Source organism: Heteronotia binoei, chromosome 1 (assembly GCF_032191835.1).
Source record: "Heteronotia binoei isolate CCM8104 ecotype False Entrance Well chromosome 1, APGP_CSIRO_Hbin_v1, whole genome shotgun sequence".
Taxonomy (NCBI): Eukaryota; Metazoa; Chordata; class Lepidosauria; order Squamata; family Gekkonidae; genus Heteronotia; species Heteronotia binoei.
Genome location: NC_083223.1, coordinates 188,909,594 through 188,922,462, shown reverse-complemented (window position 1 = coordinate 188,922,462; position 12,869 = coordinate 188,909,594). Strand labels below are relative to the sequence as shown.

Below are 12,869 nucleotides of genomic sequence, written 5' to 3'. Positions count from 1 at the left end.
ATGGCACCCAAGCCCAAACCTCCGGGCAATCTGGGCAAGGGGGCGCATATAGATGTTAAACAACATCGGGGAAAGAACTGCCCCTTGTGGCACCCCACATATTAGTGGGTGCCTCCGGGACCGCTCCCCCCCAATGGCCACCCTTTGTCCCCGTCCTTCGAGGAAGGAGGAAAGCCACTGTAAGGCCAATCCCCCAATCCCCGCGTCGGCGAGCCGGCGGGCCAGTAGCTGATGATCGACCGTATCAAATGCGGCCGACAGATCCAACAATATCAGCACCGCCACGCCGCCTCGATCCAGATGCCGCTCTACACTTGCACATAGGCCTTACTGAAACTTTGTGGGATGACACTCACAACTGGAATATTAGGATTCAGGGATACAACTTATTTAAAAGGGACAGGCAAATGAGAAAGGGCAGAGGCGTAGCAGTATATGTGAAGGAGGTATATACTTGTGAGGAAATATGTGAATCTGAGCATGGCAGCTCAGTTGAGAGTCTCTGGGTAAAAATAAAAGGAGTAAGAAATAACAGTGATATTATTGTGGGGGTCTGCTATATACCACCAAGTCAGGCAGAGGACTTGGATGAGATACTTCTACAGCAGATTGCAAAGTTCTCCAAGAGAAGGGATACAGTGATCATGGGAGATTTCAATTACCCGGACATCTGTCGGAAGTCCAACTCTGCTAAAAATGAAAAGTCGAATAGATTCTAGGATCAGCATAGGGTAGTACATAAACGCCTAGTTTCTTTAAATGAATCTAAGTCCTCAGGGCCAGATGAATTGCATCCAAGGGTTCTAAAAGAGCTTGTGGATGTAATTTCTGAGCCTCCGGTTATTATTTTTGAGAATTCTTGGGGAACAGGAGAGGTGCCAGAAGATTGGAGGCGGGCGAATGTTGTTCCCATTTTCAATAAGGAGAAAAAAGAGGATCAGGATAACTATTGAACCATCAGCTTGACGTCTATACCTGGAACGGTTTTAGAACAAATCATCAAACAGTCGATCCTGGAACATTTAGAAAGATGTTATTATTAAGAGCCAGCATGGGTTTCTCAAGAACAAGTCATGTCAGACTAACCTGATCTCTTTTTTTGAGAAAGTGACTACCTTGCTGGATCAGGGGAACACTGTAGACGTCGGTTATCTTGATTTCAGTAAGGCTTTTGATAAGGTTTCACATACTACCCTTGTTGACAAGTTGGTAAAATGTGGTTTGGATCCTGTTATCGTTGGGTGGATCTGTAACTAGTTGAGAGATTGCACTCAAAGAGTGCTTGTGAATGGTTCCTCATCCTCTTGGAGAGGAGTGACAAATGGAGTGCCTCAAGGATCTGTCCTGGGACCTGTTTTGTTCAACATCTTTATCAATTATTTAGATGAAGGAATAGAGGGAATGCCTATTAAATTTGCAGATGATATGAAATTGGGAGGGGTTGCAAATACAGAAGAAGACAGAAACAGGAGACAGGATGACCTTGACAGGAAAATTGGGCTAAAATCAATAAAATGAATTTTAGCAGGGATATATGTAAAGTTCTGCATTTAGGTAGGAAAAATCCAATGCATGGTTATAGGATGTGGGAGACTTGTCTTAGCAGTAGTATGTGTGAAAAGGATCTAGGGGTCTTACTGGATCATACACTGAACATGAGTCAACAGCATGATGCGGTGGCTAAAAAGGCATATGCAATTTTAGGCTGTATCAACAGAAGAATAGTGTCCAGATAACGTGAAGTGATGGTATCGCTTTTCTCTGCTCTGGTAAGACCTCACCTGGAGTAATGTGTTCAGTTTTAGGCACCACATTTTAAGAAGGCTATAGACAAGCTGAAACGGGCGACAGAGGAGGGCGACAAAGATGGTGAGGGGTCTGGAGACCAAGTCCTATGAGGAAAGGTTGAAGGAGCTGGGGATGTTTAGCCTGGAGAGGAGGCGACTGAGAGGTGATATGATCACTATTTTCAAGTACTTCAAGGGCTGTCATATAGAGGATGGTGTGGAATTGTTTTCTGTGGCCCCGGAAGGTAGGACCAGAATCAATGGGTTGAAATTAAATCAAAAGAGTTTCTGTCATAACTTTAGGATGAACATCATGATCGTTAGAGCGATTCCTCAGTGGAACAGGTTTCCTCAGGAGGTGGTGGGCTCTTCTTCCTTGGAGGTTTTTAAACAAAGGCTTGATGGCTATCTGACAGCAATGAAGATCCTGTAAATTTAGGGGTCAGTGTTTGTGAATTTCCAGCATTGTTCAGTGGGTTGGACTAGATGAACCAAAAGGTCCCTTCCAGCTCTATGATTCTATGAATTTCTCACAAAATCAAATTTAAGATTCACTATAGTTAATAAACCAACTTCAAACCATAGTTTTAGATCCTGGTTTGACATAATTAGTGGAGAGACCTGCATTCAAACAATCACACTAACTGGAGAGTGTTGGTTTTGTCTTATCCCTGTAAACTACTAATACTAAAATAATTTTAAACAATAATACTGTGATTCCTACCACCCAGGTCAACTCCATCACTTTGTGACACATTCTGGTTTCCCCAGATGTTGCCATTCAGATACTAACAGTATCTGTTAGTGAGGAGAGGGTTATTTTTCTTTGCTTTTGTGCAGCCTCTTACTGGACTTGCTAGAGCAAATTTGTGGCCTCCAGGTGCACACAACAGACACTGCTTTCAATATTATTGTCAAGTCGGCAGATTCAATAACGAGTCCTTGTTGATAACAAAGTAGCTAGTTTATTGATATCATGGTTCTCAACTACAGTGAGATTGAAAGACTAAAGATCATACAGTAGAATGCAATCATATAAGGTATACTTCAAAGGGATTCTTGAGGGAGGGGTACTATGCAGGCCACATTCACACATTGATGTTACAATTTCTTTCTCAGGCCTGCTTTGGCCTTGAGCGTCTCTTGGCTCCAACCTCCCCCGATGCCCAGCCTGAGAAGGCCCGATAAACTCTTTCACATATTCCCATTTCAAAGCAAGGCTACATAACAAAGGAAAGGAGGGGGGTGAGGAGAGTTCAAGCTAGCAGCAGTGGAATACAGTATGGCTTTACCCAGGATGCTTTTCTCCTGAACCAAAGATTGAGTGCAGGCCTGACCAAAGTTAAGAGCAGACTTGACAAATATAAGGCTGGCAGCCTTCAGAATTACATAGGTCCATCACTAACAAAAACTGAAGGGGTTGTTCACAGGCATCAACTTCCCCCAACCAGTCTTGTGGCTTGCAGTCACATATTTTAATTGGTGCTGTGACCCTGATCACAATGCAAGAGCATTGCTCCGTTAAACAGAGCTACACTGAGCCAATAAAAAAGCAAACAGCAGTGCAGAGTACCCTGTTTAGAGACCCAAGACCTTTATTAAAAAGCCTTTGTGGGGGAAGAACTTTTTTCCCTCCTGAATTGATTTGCACTGTAAAATCGTTTTGGAAGAAATAGTGGTTGTTTTCCTACATGCTTCATTAATTTTTAGTTTTGTCAGGCAATATAAATAAAAGTATCAAATGCACATCTAATTGAATCACTAGTGATTCCCAAGTCCCTGTGGTACCAAGGAACATGATGTAGCTGTGTTGTTTAGCAAGCCTGGCTGAGTCAGGCAAACAATGGCTCACTCTGCCAAGGGGGTTCAGGTACCGCCTCTGTTTTTCTGTTTATCGTACAAAAGATAAATAGAAGTTGTCAGCATGAGGGATTTGCAACCCTGATGTGATACTGATGTGGCATCACTCAAATACTGTTCTAGAAGATGCTGGAGCCCTGGAATAAAGCAAAACTGCCAAAATAAGGACGTGATGTCTCTCAAACATTGTACTTTTTACTAAAGTTGAGATACCAAGAATGTGTACATTAAGCTCTTTCTTTCCTTCCTTTTCAAACATAGATGTTATATCTTTCTGCATTTCTTATGCTTTCTAGGTTGTATAATTGTAACATGTTCAGCACTTTCCTTAAGCAATACAATTTGTAATCTTTTAGTTGCTTCTGTAGACAGGGGCGGCGCTGGGGTTTTTGCCCCCCAGGCTGCCCCCACACCTGCTCCCCCATCCATGCCTCTCATGGGGGTCAGAGCACGATCACGCTGCCTCTTTCACCCACCTGGGTTCAGGGCTGGCAAAAGGTGTGGCAGGGCTGCTCTGCCTCACTCTGAGACTAACTCCCCAGCAAGGGGAGGCAGCTTCATAGTGTGGCTGCACCACCTCTTTCATTTGCCCGGATCCCAGGCGGGTGAAAGGGGTGGCGGGGCTGTTTTGCCTTGCTCCGAGGCTGCCTCCCCATAAGAGGACGCAGCCTCGGAGTGAGGCCACTTTCTTTTGAGCATGGCTAGGAAGCCGGGCTTGGAGGAGAGCACACACCGCCATGCCATCCTGCTGCTCTCAGCTTCCCACGTCTGTGATGCTGAGAAAGGCAGAGTGGTAGGAGGGGGCACTTGAAGGCGCCCTGTGGGTGAGGTGGCGCCCCACGTGGCTGCCTACCTTGCCTTTTCCTACGTACTGTAGGATACCAGTTTGAACTTCTTGAAATGCTAAATGCTCTTATTATGAGGAAATCAGTAAATATATTGAAACACAATTAAAATTGGTAAGAAAGCCCTGCTGGGCATGGTAGTTGCCAGGAATCCAGGGCCTAAATCAACTCTCTTCTGCAAACAGGAAATGATACCTTGCCTGGCTAATGAAACCAGAAGTTACATCACAATCTCTGAATATATTTAAGCAGCCTTGGTGAGGAGGCAGGGTGACAAAGGGAAATTCTACACTTGAGGGAGTATAAACTGCTCTTATCATGAACCAGCCTTGTAATCTTCATCTTCTTCTTCTCCTCCTCCTCCTCCCCTAGTCGCAGCTGACTTATGGCAACTGCAAGGGATTTTCAAGGCAAGAGATGTTCAGAGGTGGTTTGCCATTGCCTGCCTCTGCTTCATGATCCTGATATTCCTTGATGATCTTGCTTCCAAATACTGACCAGAGCTCAACCTGCTTAGTTTCCGAGATCTGACAAGATTAGGCTAGCCTGGGCTATTCAGGTCAGGGCTTTTTTCCTGTTAGTCCTTTTAAAAAACCCAACAACTATGCACCTCTACCTATCCATTATTTCTGAGGGCATTATTTCCACTGATCCTCAGTCTTATCCAACAGCTGTCTGTTAATAATCATAGGGATACATCCATCTCCACTTTAAGTAAAAAAGAATCTGATCAGCCCAGCAAACTTGGTGATATTTGTATGGCTGGGTAAGGTGCCTGTACTCACATGTATTATTACTTAAAAAAAATACATTAACTCACTCTCCCAAATTCCTTCCCAAGTTACTTGAGATCAGGGTAGTAAAGAGCCTGTATAGGCAGTGATTATGCCAGAGCTTCAGGAGAAGGTTTTCTTTTTCAAGTCTCTTTTATGTAGTTTAGTCACGTGCTATGCTATACCTACTCATGTACCTGTGGCTGAATACAGTAATTAGAAAGGTTGCATTTCTTGCAGGTTTTTCTTAAAAGCAAGCACTGGGGAGAAAAAAATATACAATATCTGGAATAGAGCCAAAAGCACCAACGATTTTATTTTCTGTCTTCTGAGAGATCGTAACAAAGAAGGAGCACAGGATAAACAAGTAAAATTAAAGCTATAAAAATTATGTGATGGTTTTTTATTTTTACAGCTCTATGGAGCCAATGCCTCACTTTTGGCATCTCTCATTGTTTTACTCTGTAGGGTTATGTTAAAGTTATCTTGAAAAGATACTGGGTTATCGAATGAACTGTATGAAACCACATTTAAAAAAAAAGAAAAGAACAGAGAACACTTTTGTGCAGGGGTCTGTTTCCTTCAAAACACCATGTAATTTTAAGAGTGACAGAGTTGTCTGGAGTAAGTGGGGAATGGAGTTACCAGCCAGTGGCTGGAAACTAGTGGAAGTCTGGGGCAGGGGGGTAGGTGGGGACATGGGAGGGCACTGTCAGGCGAAGGCATGATGTAATTCCAAAAAGCAACGTGGAAGTGATGTCACACCTCTGGGAATCTCTGGTTCTGCTGATTCCTAGAATGAACTAATATCCTACCTTCTCCCAATGGTGATTTCTTTTTATATTAGTTTTGTCTCTCAGCAGCCACAGGAATAGTGGTGGCAAATGGAGAGGGAGAAGGGGATGTCCTGACCACAGTGGGAAAACTGCCAAGCCTAGTCAAAACTGGCAAGCCTTAAATCAAAAGAGTTTCTGACTCAACATTAGGAAGAACTTCCTGACTGTTAGAGTGGTTCCTCAGTGGAACAGGCTTCCTCAGGAGGTGGTGGGCTCTCCTTCTTTGGAGGTTTTTAAACAGAGGCTAAATGGCCATCTGACAGCAATGAAGATCCTGTAAATTTAGGGGTCGGTGTTTGTGAATTTCCAGCATTGTTCAGTGGGTTGGACTAGATGAACCAAAAGGTCCCTTCCAGCTCTATGATTCTATGAATTTCTCACAAAATCAAATTTAAGATTAACTATAGTTAATAAACCAACTTCAAACCATAGTTTTAGATCCTGGTTTGAATTTAGGGGGAGGTATTTTGTGAGTTTCCTGCATTCTGCAGGGGACTAGATGACCCTGGAGGTCCCTTCCAACTCTATGATGCTATGATTCGTGGAAAAATAAGTAATATTTGAGCTTTTTTTTTTTTTTAAGGTAAAGGTAGTCCCCTGTGCAAGCAACAGTCGTTTCCAACTCTGGGGTGACATTTTCACGGTAGACTTTTTACGGGGTGGTTTGCCATTGCCTTCCCCAGTCATCTACACTTTACCCCCAGCAAGCTGGGTACTAATTTTATCAACCTCAGAAGGATGGAAGGCCGAGTCAACCTTGAGTTAGCTACCTGAACCCAGCTTCCACCAGGATTGAACTCGGGTCGTGAGCAGAGACTTCAGACTGCAGTACTGCAGCTTTACTACTCTGCACCACGAGGCTGCTTTTGAGCTATTTACACAATACCATTTCAATTTAGGACATTGGAGCTTAACTACATGAGGACAGCCAGAGAACTGAAAAAAAATTTCCCATGGGTGTGGTTAACAGCAGTTGCAAAGAGCCTTAATTCGGGATGGTCTGTGGAGAAAAGACATTAAATCTTTTCCTTGTGCCATTTTCCCAGTCTTAATTGGCTCTCCAGAACTGTTATTTGCCCCATGGAGCAAAACAATCATGTTAGGAGGGAAGAAAAAGGACTCTATGAGCAGATAGGAATCTTTAAAGAACCAACAATTTACATGTTCATCCATTCCCAAATGTTACATATTTTTGGTGCTTACTAACTCATTCCAAACATAAATGAATGACTGCTCAGCTCATTTCTCTGTTCTTCTCATACAGCCAAGTTCCCCAAAACAGGCCGAAGTGTTGTAAGACTATACTGCACAGAGTCCAGCATCAGATGATATTTGTTCAGTTTTTGATTCCTTTAGTTACAATGTTAATTGGGTATCCTGCCAAATGATTTATTATTTTGAAAAATCTTTTTTTTGTGTGTGGGGGGGGGCTGTGTACAGAACCTATAAGAGAAGAAAATAGCACCAACCCTATAACTAGGTGTGGATAAATAAATACTTTAGAGGAAGCTGAGCTCTCCTATATATTGTATCAATGAGAGGTAAAATGATATCAGGTAGAGACAGTAAATAATCAAGAGCCAGTCCAGATATAACCAATTTGATTGCCATCATTTCTAACAGGGTTGGCATCAACATACCCTGCAGTGGAGCAGCCACCAGAATCCAGGTCTTCTGGCTGACACCCCTACTCACATTCATCCCCTGCTACAAACCCATGAGCCCTTCCCTCTTCTGCTCACAAGCATTCTGCCAGTGGCTATGTGGTTCTAGCTAATAAGCAGGCCCAGGCCAAGGGCGCATGGTACCCCAGGCAGCCTCACTGCCCACCGCTGCCCCACCCCCCTCCGCGGTGCCTCCCCTCCCTCCCACCCAATTTTTACTGCCCGGGGAACCAGCAGTGAAGTGCCATCTTCCAGGGATCTTTCAAGGCCGCTCCCCCAATCAGCCGATCGGCAGGAAAAGCTGCACTGAGGCCAGTGGCTTCTATGCCAGCCTTGCGGCACTCTCAGCACTTTTAGCACTGGGGGGGCAGCAGGAAGGACAGCAAACCACTAAAAAAGCAGCGGCCACCACTGCCACTTCCTCCCCTCAGACACAATCCTTCCTTCCTTCCTTCCTTCCTTCCTTCCTTCCTTCCTTCCTTCCTTCCTTCCTTCCTTCCTTCCTTCCTTCCTTCCTTCCTTCCTTCCTTCCTTCCTTCCTTCCTCCCTCCCTCAGACACAATCCGGGGAGGAAGTGAGGAGGAAGCAGCGGATGCCACTTTTCGGCAGTTGGCTGTCCTTTCCACTGCCACTGCCCCAGCGCTGAAAGTGCTGAGACTGCCAGAAGGCTGGCAAAGGAGCTGCCGGCCTTGGCATGGCTTTTCCCAATGATCAGCTGATCAGCAGGGGGGTGGCCTTGAAAGAACCCTGGGAGCCAGCGCTTCGCTGGTGGTTCCCCGGGCAGTAAAAATTGGATGGGAGGGAGGGGAAGGCAACTAGGGGATTTGCCTAGGGAGTGGGATGGGGTGAGGGCTAATTTTTTCACCGCTGCCCTGCTGGCGCCCTAGGCAAATGCCTAGTTTGCCTAGTGGGTGGGCCGGTTGTGCTAATAATGCTACCCAGCCAGAGCTACTAGGGAAGGGTGTGCTGATGATGCACAGTGGTGGTTGCATTTCTGTCAGCCATGTAGTGCTCCATGCCATCAGGGAAAGAGCTGCAGATAGTTCTGGTGGCTATCATCACAGGACTCAGAAGGCTCATGAACAGGCAGGGGAGGACAGGCCAGGGAGGCTATGCTGGTGAATGGACAGGAAGTAGAGTGCAAGCAGAGGGCCGAAGGGGAGGGAGGCTCTGTGCACTGTCTGTCCAGGCAACCCCCCCCCCCCCCAAACCACAAACTTGCCCTGAATTCCTATATCCAGTAATAATTGCAAACATTCTGTTCTGACTGTTGTTCTGGCCCTTTGCTTTCTGGCACTAAAATGTACTGTGTTCAAAGCATGTGGACACTCAGGAGATAGTGAATTCAGCTCTTTATTCAGTGATTCAGCATAGCAAAGTAGAAACTGAGCTGCTCTCAGGGCCAAGGGCCCTGCTTATAAGCATGCAAATGACCCCACCCCTAAACCCAACACACATAACTATAGCTGCATGGCTGGCCTAAAGCTCCTTGATTGGCCTCCACCCAGAATCGAGGTGGCTGTTGTCATGGAGCCTCAAGCTCAGCCAAGTCACTGGTTGCCCCTAAAGCAACTCAGGAAACTATGTTTCAGTTCCAATACATAACAGGCACCTTGCTTTCTGTTCCTCAGGAGGCAAGAGAATCAACAACGAGAAAAAGGAACTCAGCAGTTGAGGGGGATGTTCTCCAAACAGAACAGTTAACAAATATTCCTACCAAACAGGATTGTCCTGTCTGGCATTTCTGCCATAGCAATTCCAGTGTGTACAACTCTCAGTGGATTTCTTGATTCCGTATAAGCAGAGGTCCTATTTTCATGAGGTCTCCCATTAATTCAGAGTTAATTATAATAAAGCAAACAAATACAAAATATTAAAGAACCAAAAAAAAAATCCCACATGACCTGAACAAAAATTTATGTGCCTACCCCTCATATGTAAAAATAATTGATCGGATAGAGCAGTTTAAACGTCACTACCTTATCCATAAACTGAATATGTTAAAGCAAACTTTAATCCCAAGTCTTCACAGCACGGCTTGTAGCTATAGAACTACTTCTAGTTTCATCATTGATGTAGTTGTCTATATGGCTTGGAGGAACTGGAGCGGAACTGCAGTCTTATCAATTGTACACTGCCAACCAATGAAAGAGAAGACTGATCAAAATAATGAATGTTTAAATGCTATTGAGCCTATAAGAAATGAATTGGTCAGTTGGGAAATTATGCTGTGTAAGTCGCATAGAGAGAGCATGGTTTGCACAATTTCCATATATTTATGCGAATCTTGAATAGGCACTGGTGGATCATGCACGTGGACACACACACTTACACACACACAAACACCAGTAGTTATCACTATATTCTCAGCCTTCTCCTCCTCCTCATATATCCTGCCCCTCCATCCATAAGTGGACCCTCAGGGTAATTACTAGTTGTCATTTTTTAAAAGAATCCATACAATTACAATTACAACAAAAACTAAAGAACCTAAGAACTGCTGTGCTGCATCAAACCAGTATCTTGTTTCATGTAGATGCCCTACAAGCAAGGGCACAGAGGCCAAACCCTCCCCTATTGCTGCCCTAAAAGTTATTAGCCAGCAAACAATCTCCAATTCTCTTATAACTGACACCCAGCATCAGTTATACCATTGACTAAAAAGGCATAATTTAAAATCAGTATCATTAAACAAAATTATAACCCATAACAACACTATTAAAAGGTACTGATTTAAGAGTTGGTGGAATGCCCACAAGAATAGAACCAGGTGAACCTTTTGGCAGGGGATTCCAAGGCACAACTACAGAGAACTGTTTCTCCTTTGTGACCTCACACTGTACCTCCAATAGGAGGAGCTATGATTGCCAATACCAGGTTGGGAAATTCCTGGAGATTTGGAAGCAGAGCCTGGTGAGAATGGAGTTGGGGGGGGGGCACTCAGCTGGGATGCCATAGAGGCCAGTCCACCCTTCAAAGTTGTCATTGTTTCCAGTGGAACTGATCTCTGTATTCTGGAGATCAGTTGTAATTCTGAGAGAAGTTTGCAAGCCTTGTAGGAGTGTATAGATCTCTGACAATTTTCTCAGAGTGTGTTTTGTTAGTGTTATCTTATGTAAGATTACTTTAGTTTTAGCCCAGGGTAATCATAAGTCTCAAAAGGGAAGACAGGATGGTTTAGTCTGATCTTGTCAGATCTTGGACTCTAAGCAGGGTTGCTACTTGAATGGGGAACTACCAAGAAAGGCTCTACAGAAGAAGGTGATGGCAAACCACCTCTGCTTCTTATGTACCCTGACAGGCCTTTGCTGAGGTCACCATAAATCAGTTGTTCTATGATAGAGGTTTACAAGATTATGCATGGGATTGAGAAGGTAGAGAAAGAAGTACTTTTCTCCCGTTCTCACAATACAAGAACTCATGGACACTCAATGAAATTGCTGAGCAGTCGGGTTAAAATGGATAAAAGAAAGTACTTCTTCACCCAAAGGGTGATTAACACATGGAATTCACTGCCACAGGAGGTGGTGGCGGCTACAAGCATAGACAGCTTCGAGAGGAGATTGGATAAACATATGGAGCAGAGCTATTAGCCACAGCGTATTGTTGGAACTCTCTGTCTGGGGCAGTGATGCTCTGTATTCTTACCTCCTGATGGCACCTGGTTTTTTTGGCCATTGTGTGACACAGCGTGTTGGACTGGATGGGCCATTGGCCTGATCCAACATGGTTTCTCTTATGTTCTTTTATGTGACCTAATGGTACAAGCATACATAATCAAAAGGCTTAGACTGGAGTAATTCTGCAATATACTGTTGGGTGCATAAATGGCTTAACATTCTTTTTTTTTTTTTAATCAGTTCCACCAGCCAGACAAACTTTGTCTTGTTTTTTTGTTACTCTTGAGGAAGCCCTAACAACATAACTCATTTCCAGGTTGAATGCTTCATGAAAGCAGGAAGTTTCTAACATTGCCTGCTGAGAGAGAACATTAGGGCCCAGCTCTAAACCAGCATGCAGCTGAAAAATTGCTATGTGTACTATTTAACCTAGCATAACTTGCTAAAGGGACAGAGGTGAGGGGAAGGAATGTAAATGATCAGTCCTTTTCCTGAAACACTTCCCAGTAAATTACAACACTATAGCAACTTACAGAAGGAATAATCTTCTGGAAAAGTCTGCTACTCAGTACTTGTTGAAACAAATGGGAATTTCATTAATAATAATAATAATAATAATAAAAATTTATTTATATCCCGCCCTCCCCGCCTAAGCAGGCTCAGGGCGGCTAACAACATCCATAAAATATACAATACAATAAATATACAAGACTTTAAAATCAACATTATCCAAAACAATTCTAACAAAACAATTAATTGCATCTGATTTGTTCTATAGATATACAAAGACATATGAAGATAATCAGATGAATTAACAGACTGTGATTGTAAGGATTTTTCAGAATCAGTCAGTATATATGGATGCTACTATTGTAATTGGTTTTTATTGTTATGTTGATTTTATTGTGATTTCATTATTCATTTTGTGCTCTGCTCTGAGCCCCTATGGGGAATGGGTGGAATATAAATAAACGGATGATGATGATAATAATAATAAGAAGAAGAATCAGTCAGTATTAAAGGTAAGTGGGTTCCCTATCACACAAGCAATTCACTACCTTGAAGCTTTCTGAGTAGAGTGATCCTTTGGTGGAGACTTGAACAGACAAACATAACTAGGCATACAGTTTGAAGAACCGTGCAACACTGGCATGGATCTCTCTGTTTCTTTTCTCTGTAGGCTCTCCTTCTGCACCCAAAATGGCATTACAGAGTTCTTTCTGCTGCCAGAATGGTACAGTGATCAAGCTGGGACAGGTGTGTGACTTCGTCAGGGACTGTGAAGAGGGAGAAGATGAGGGACAGCTGTGCAGTAAGTACATTCAGAATTGAAGTTTCCTGGGATTCCCCTGCCATAGATCATCAGGAAATATTGCCTGCCTACTAGCAAAAAAAGGCTGACATGGAACTTGAAATGCTTCATGGTATATATGGAAACGATACACATCTTTCTCTCGGGTATTCTTCCCATCTAAATCACCCAC

General features: G+C 43.7%; 1 protein-coding gene across 1 annotated transcript in view; it reads left to right on the top strand.

Annotated features, from left to right (window-relative positions):
- ALK (ALK receptor tyrosine kinase) overlaps positions 1 to 12,869 on the top strand; it is a 908,221-nt gene that overhangs the window by 655,538 nt on the left and 239,814 nt on the right. Inside the window, exon 6 of the mRNA XM_060245392.1 lies at positions 12,566 to 12,697. Coding sequence (XP_060101375.1) covers positions 12,566 to 12,697 — 132 coding nt within the window. The remainder of the gene's footprint in view (positions 1 to 12,565; positions 12,698 to 12,869) is intronic.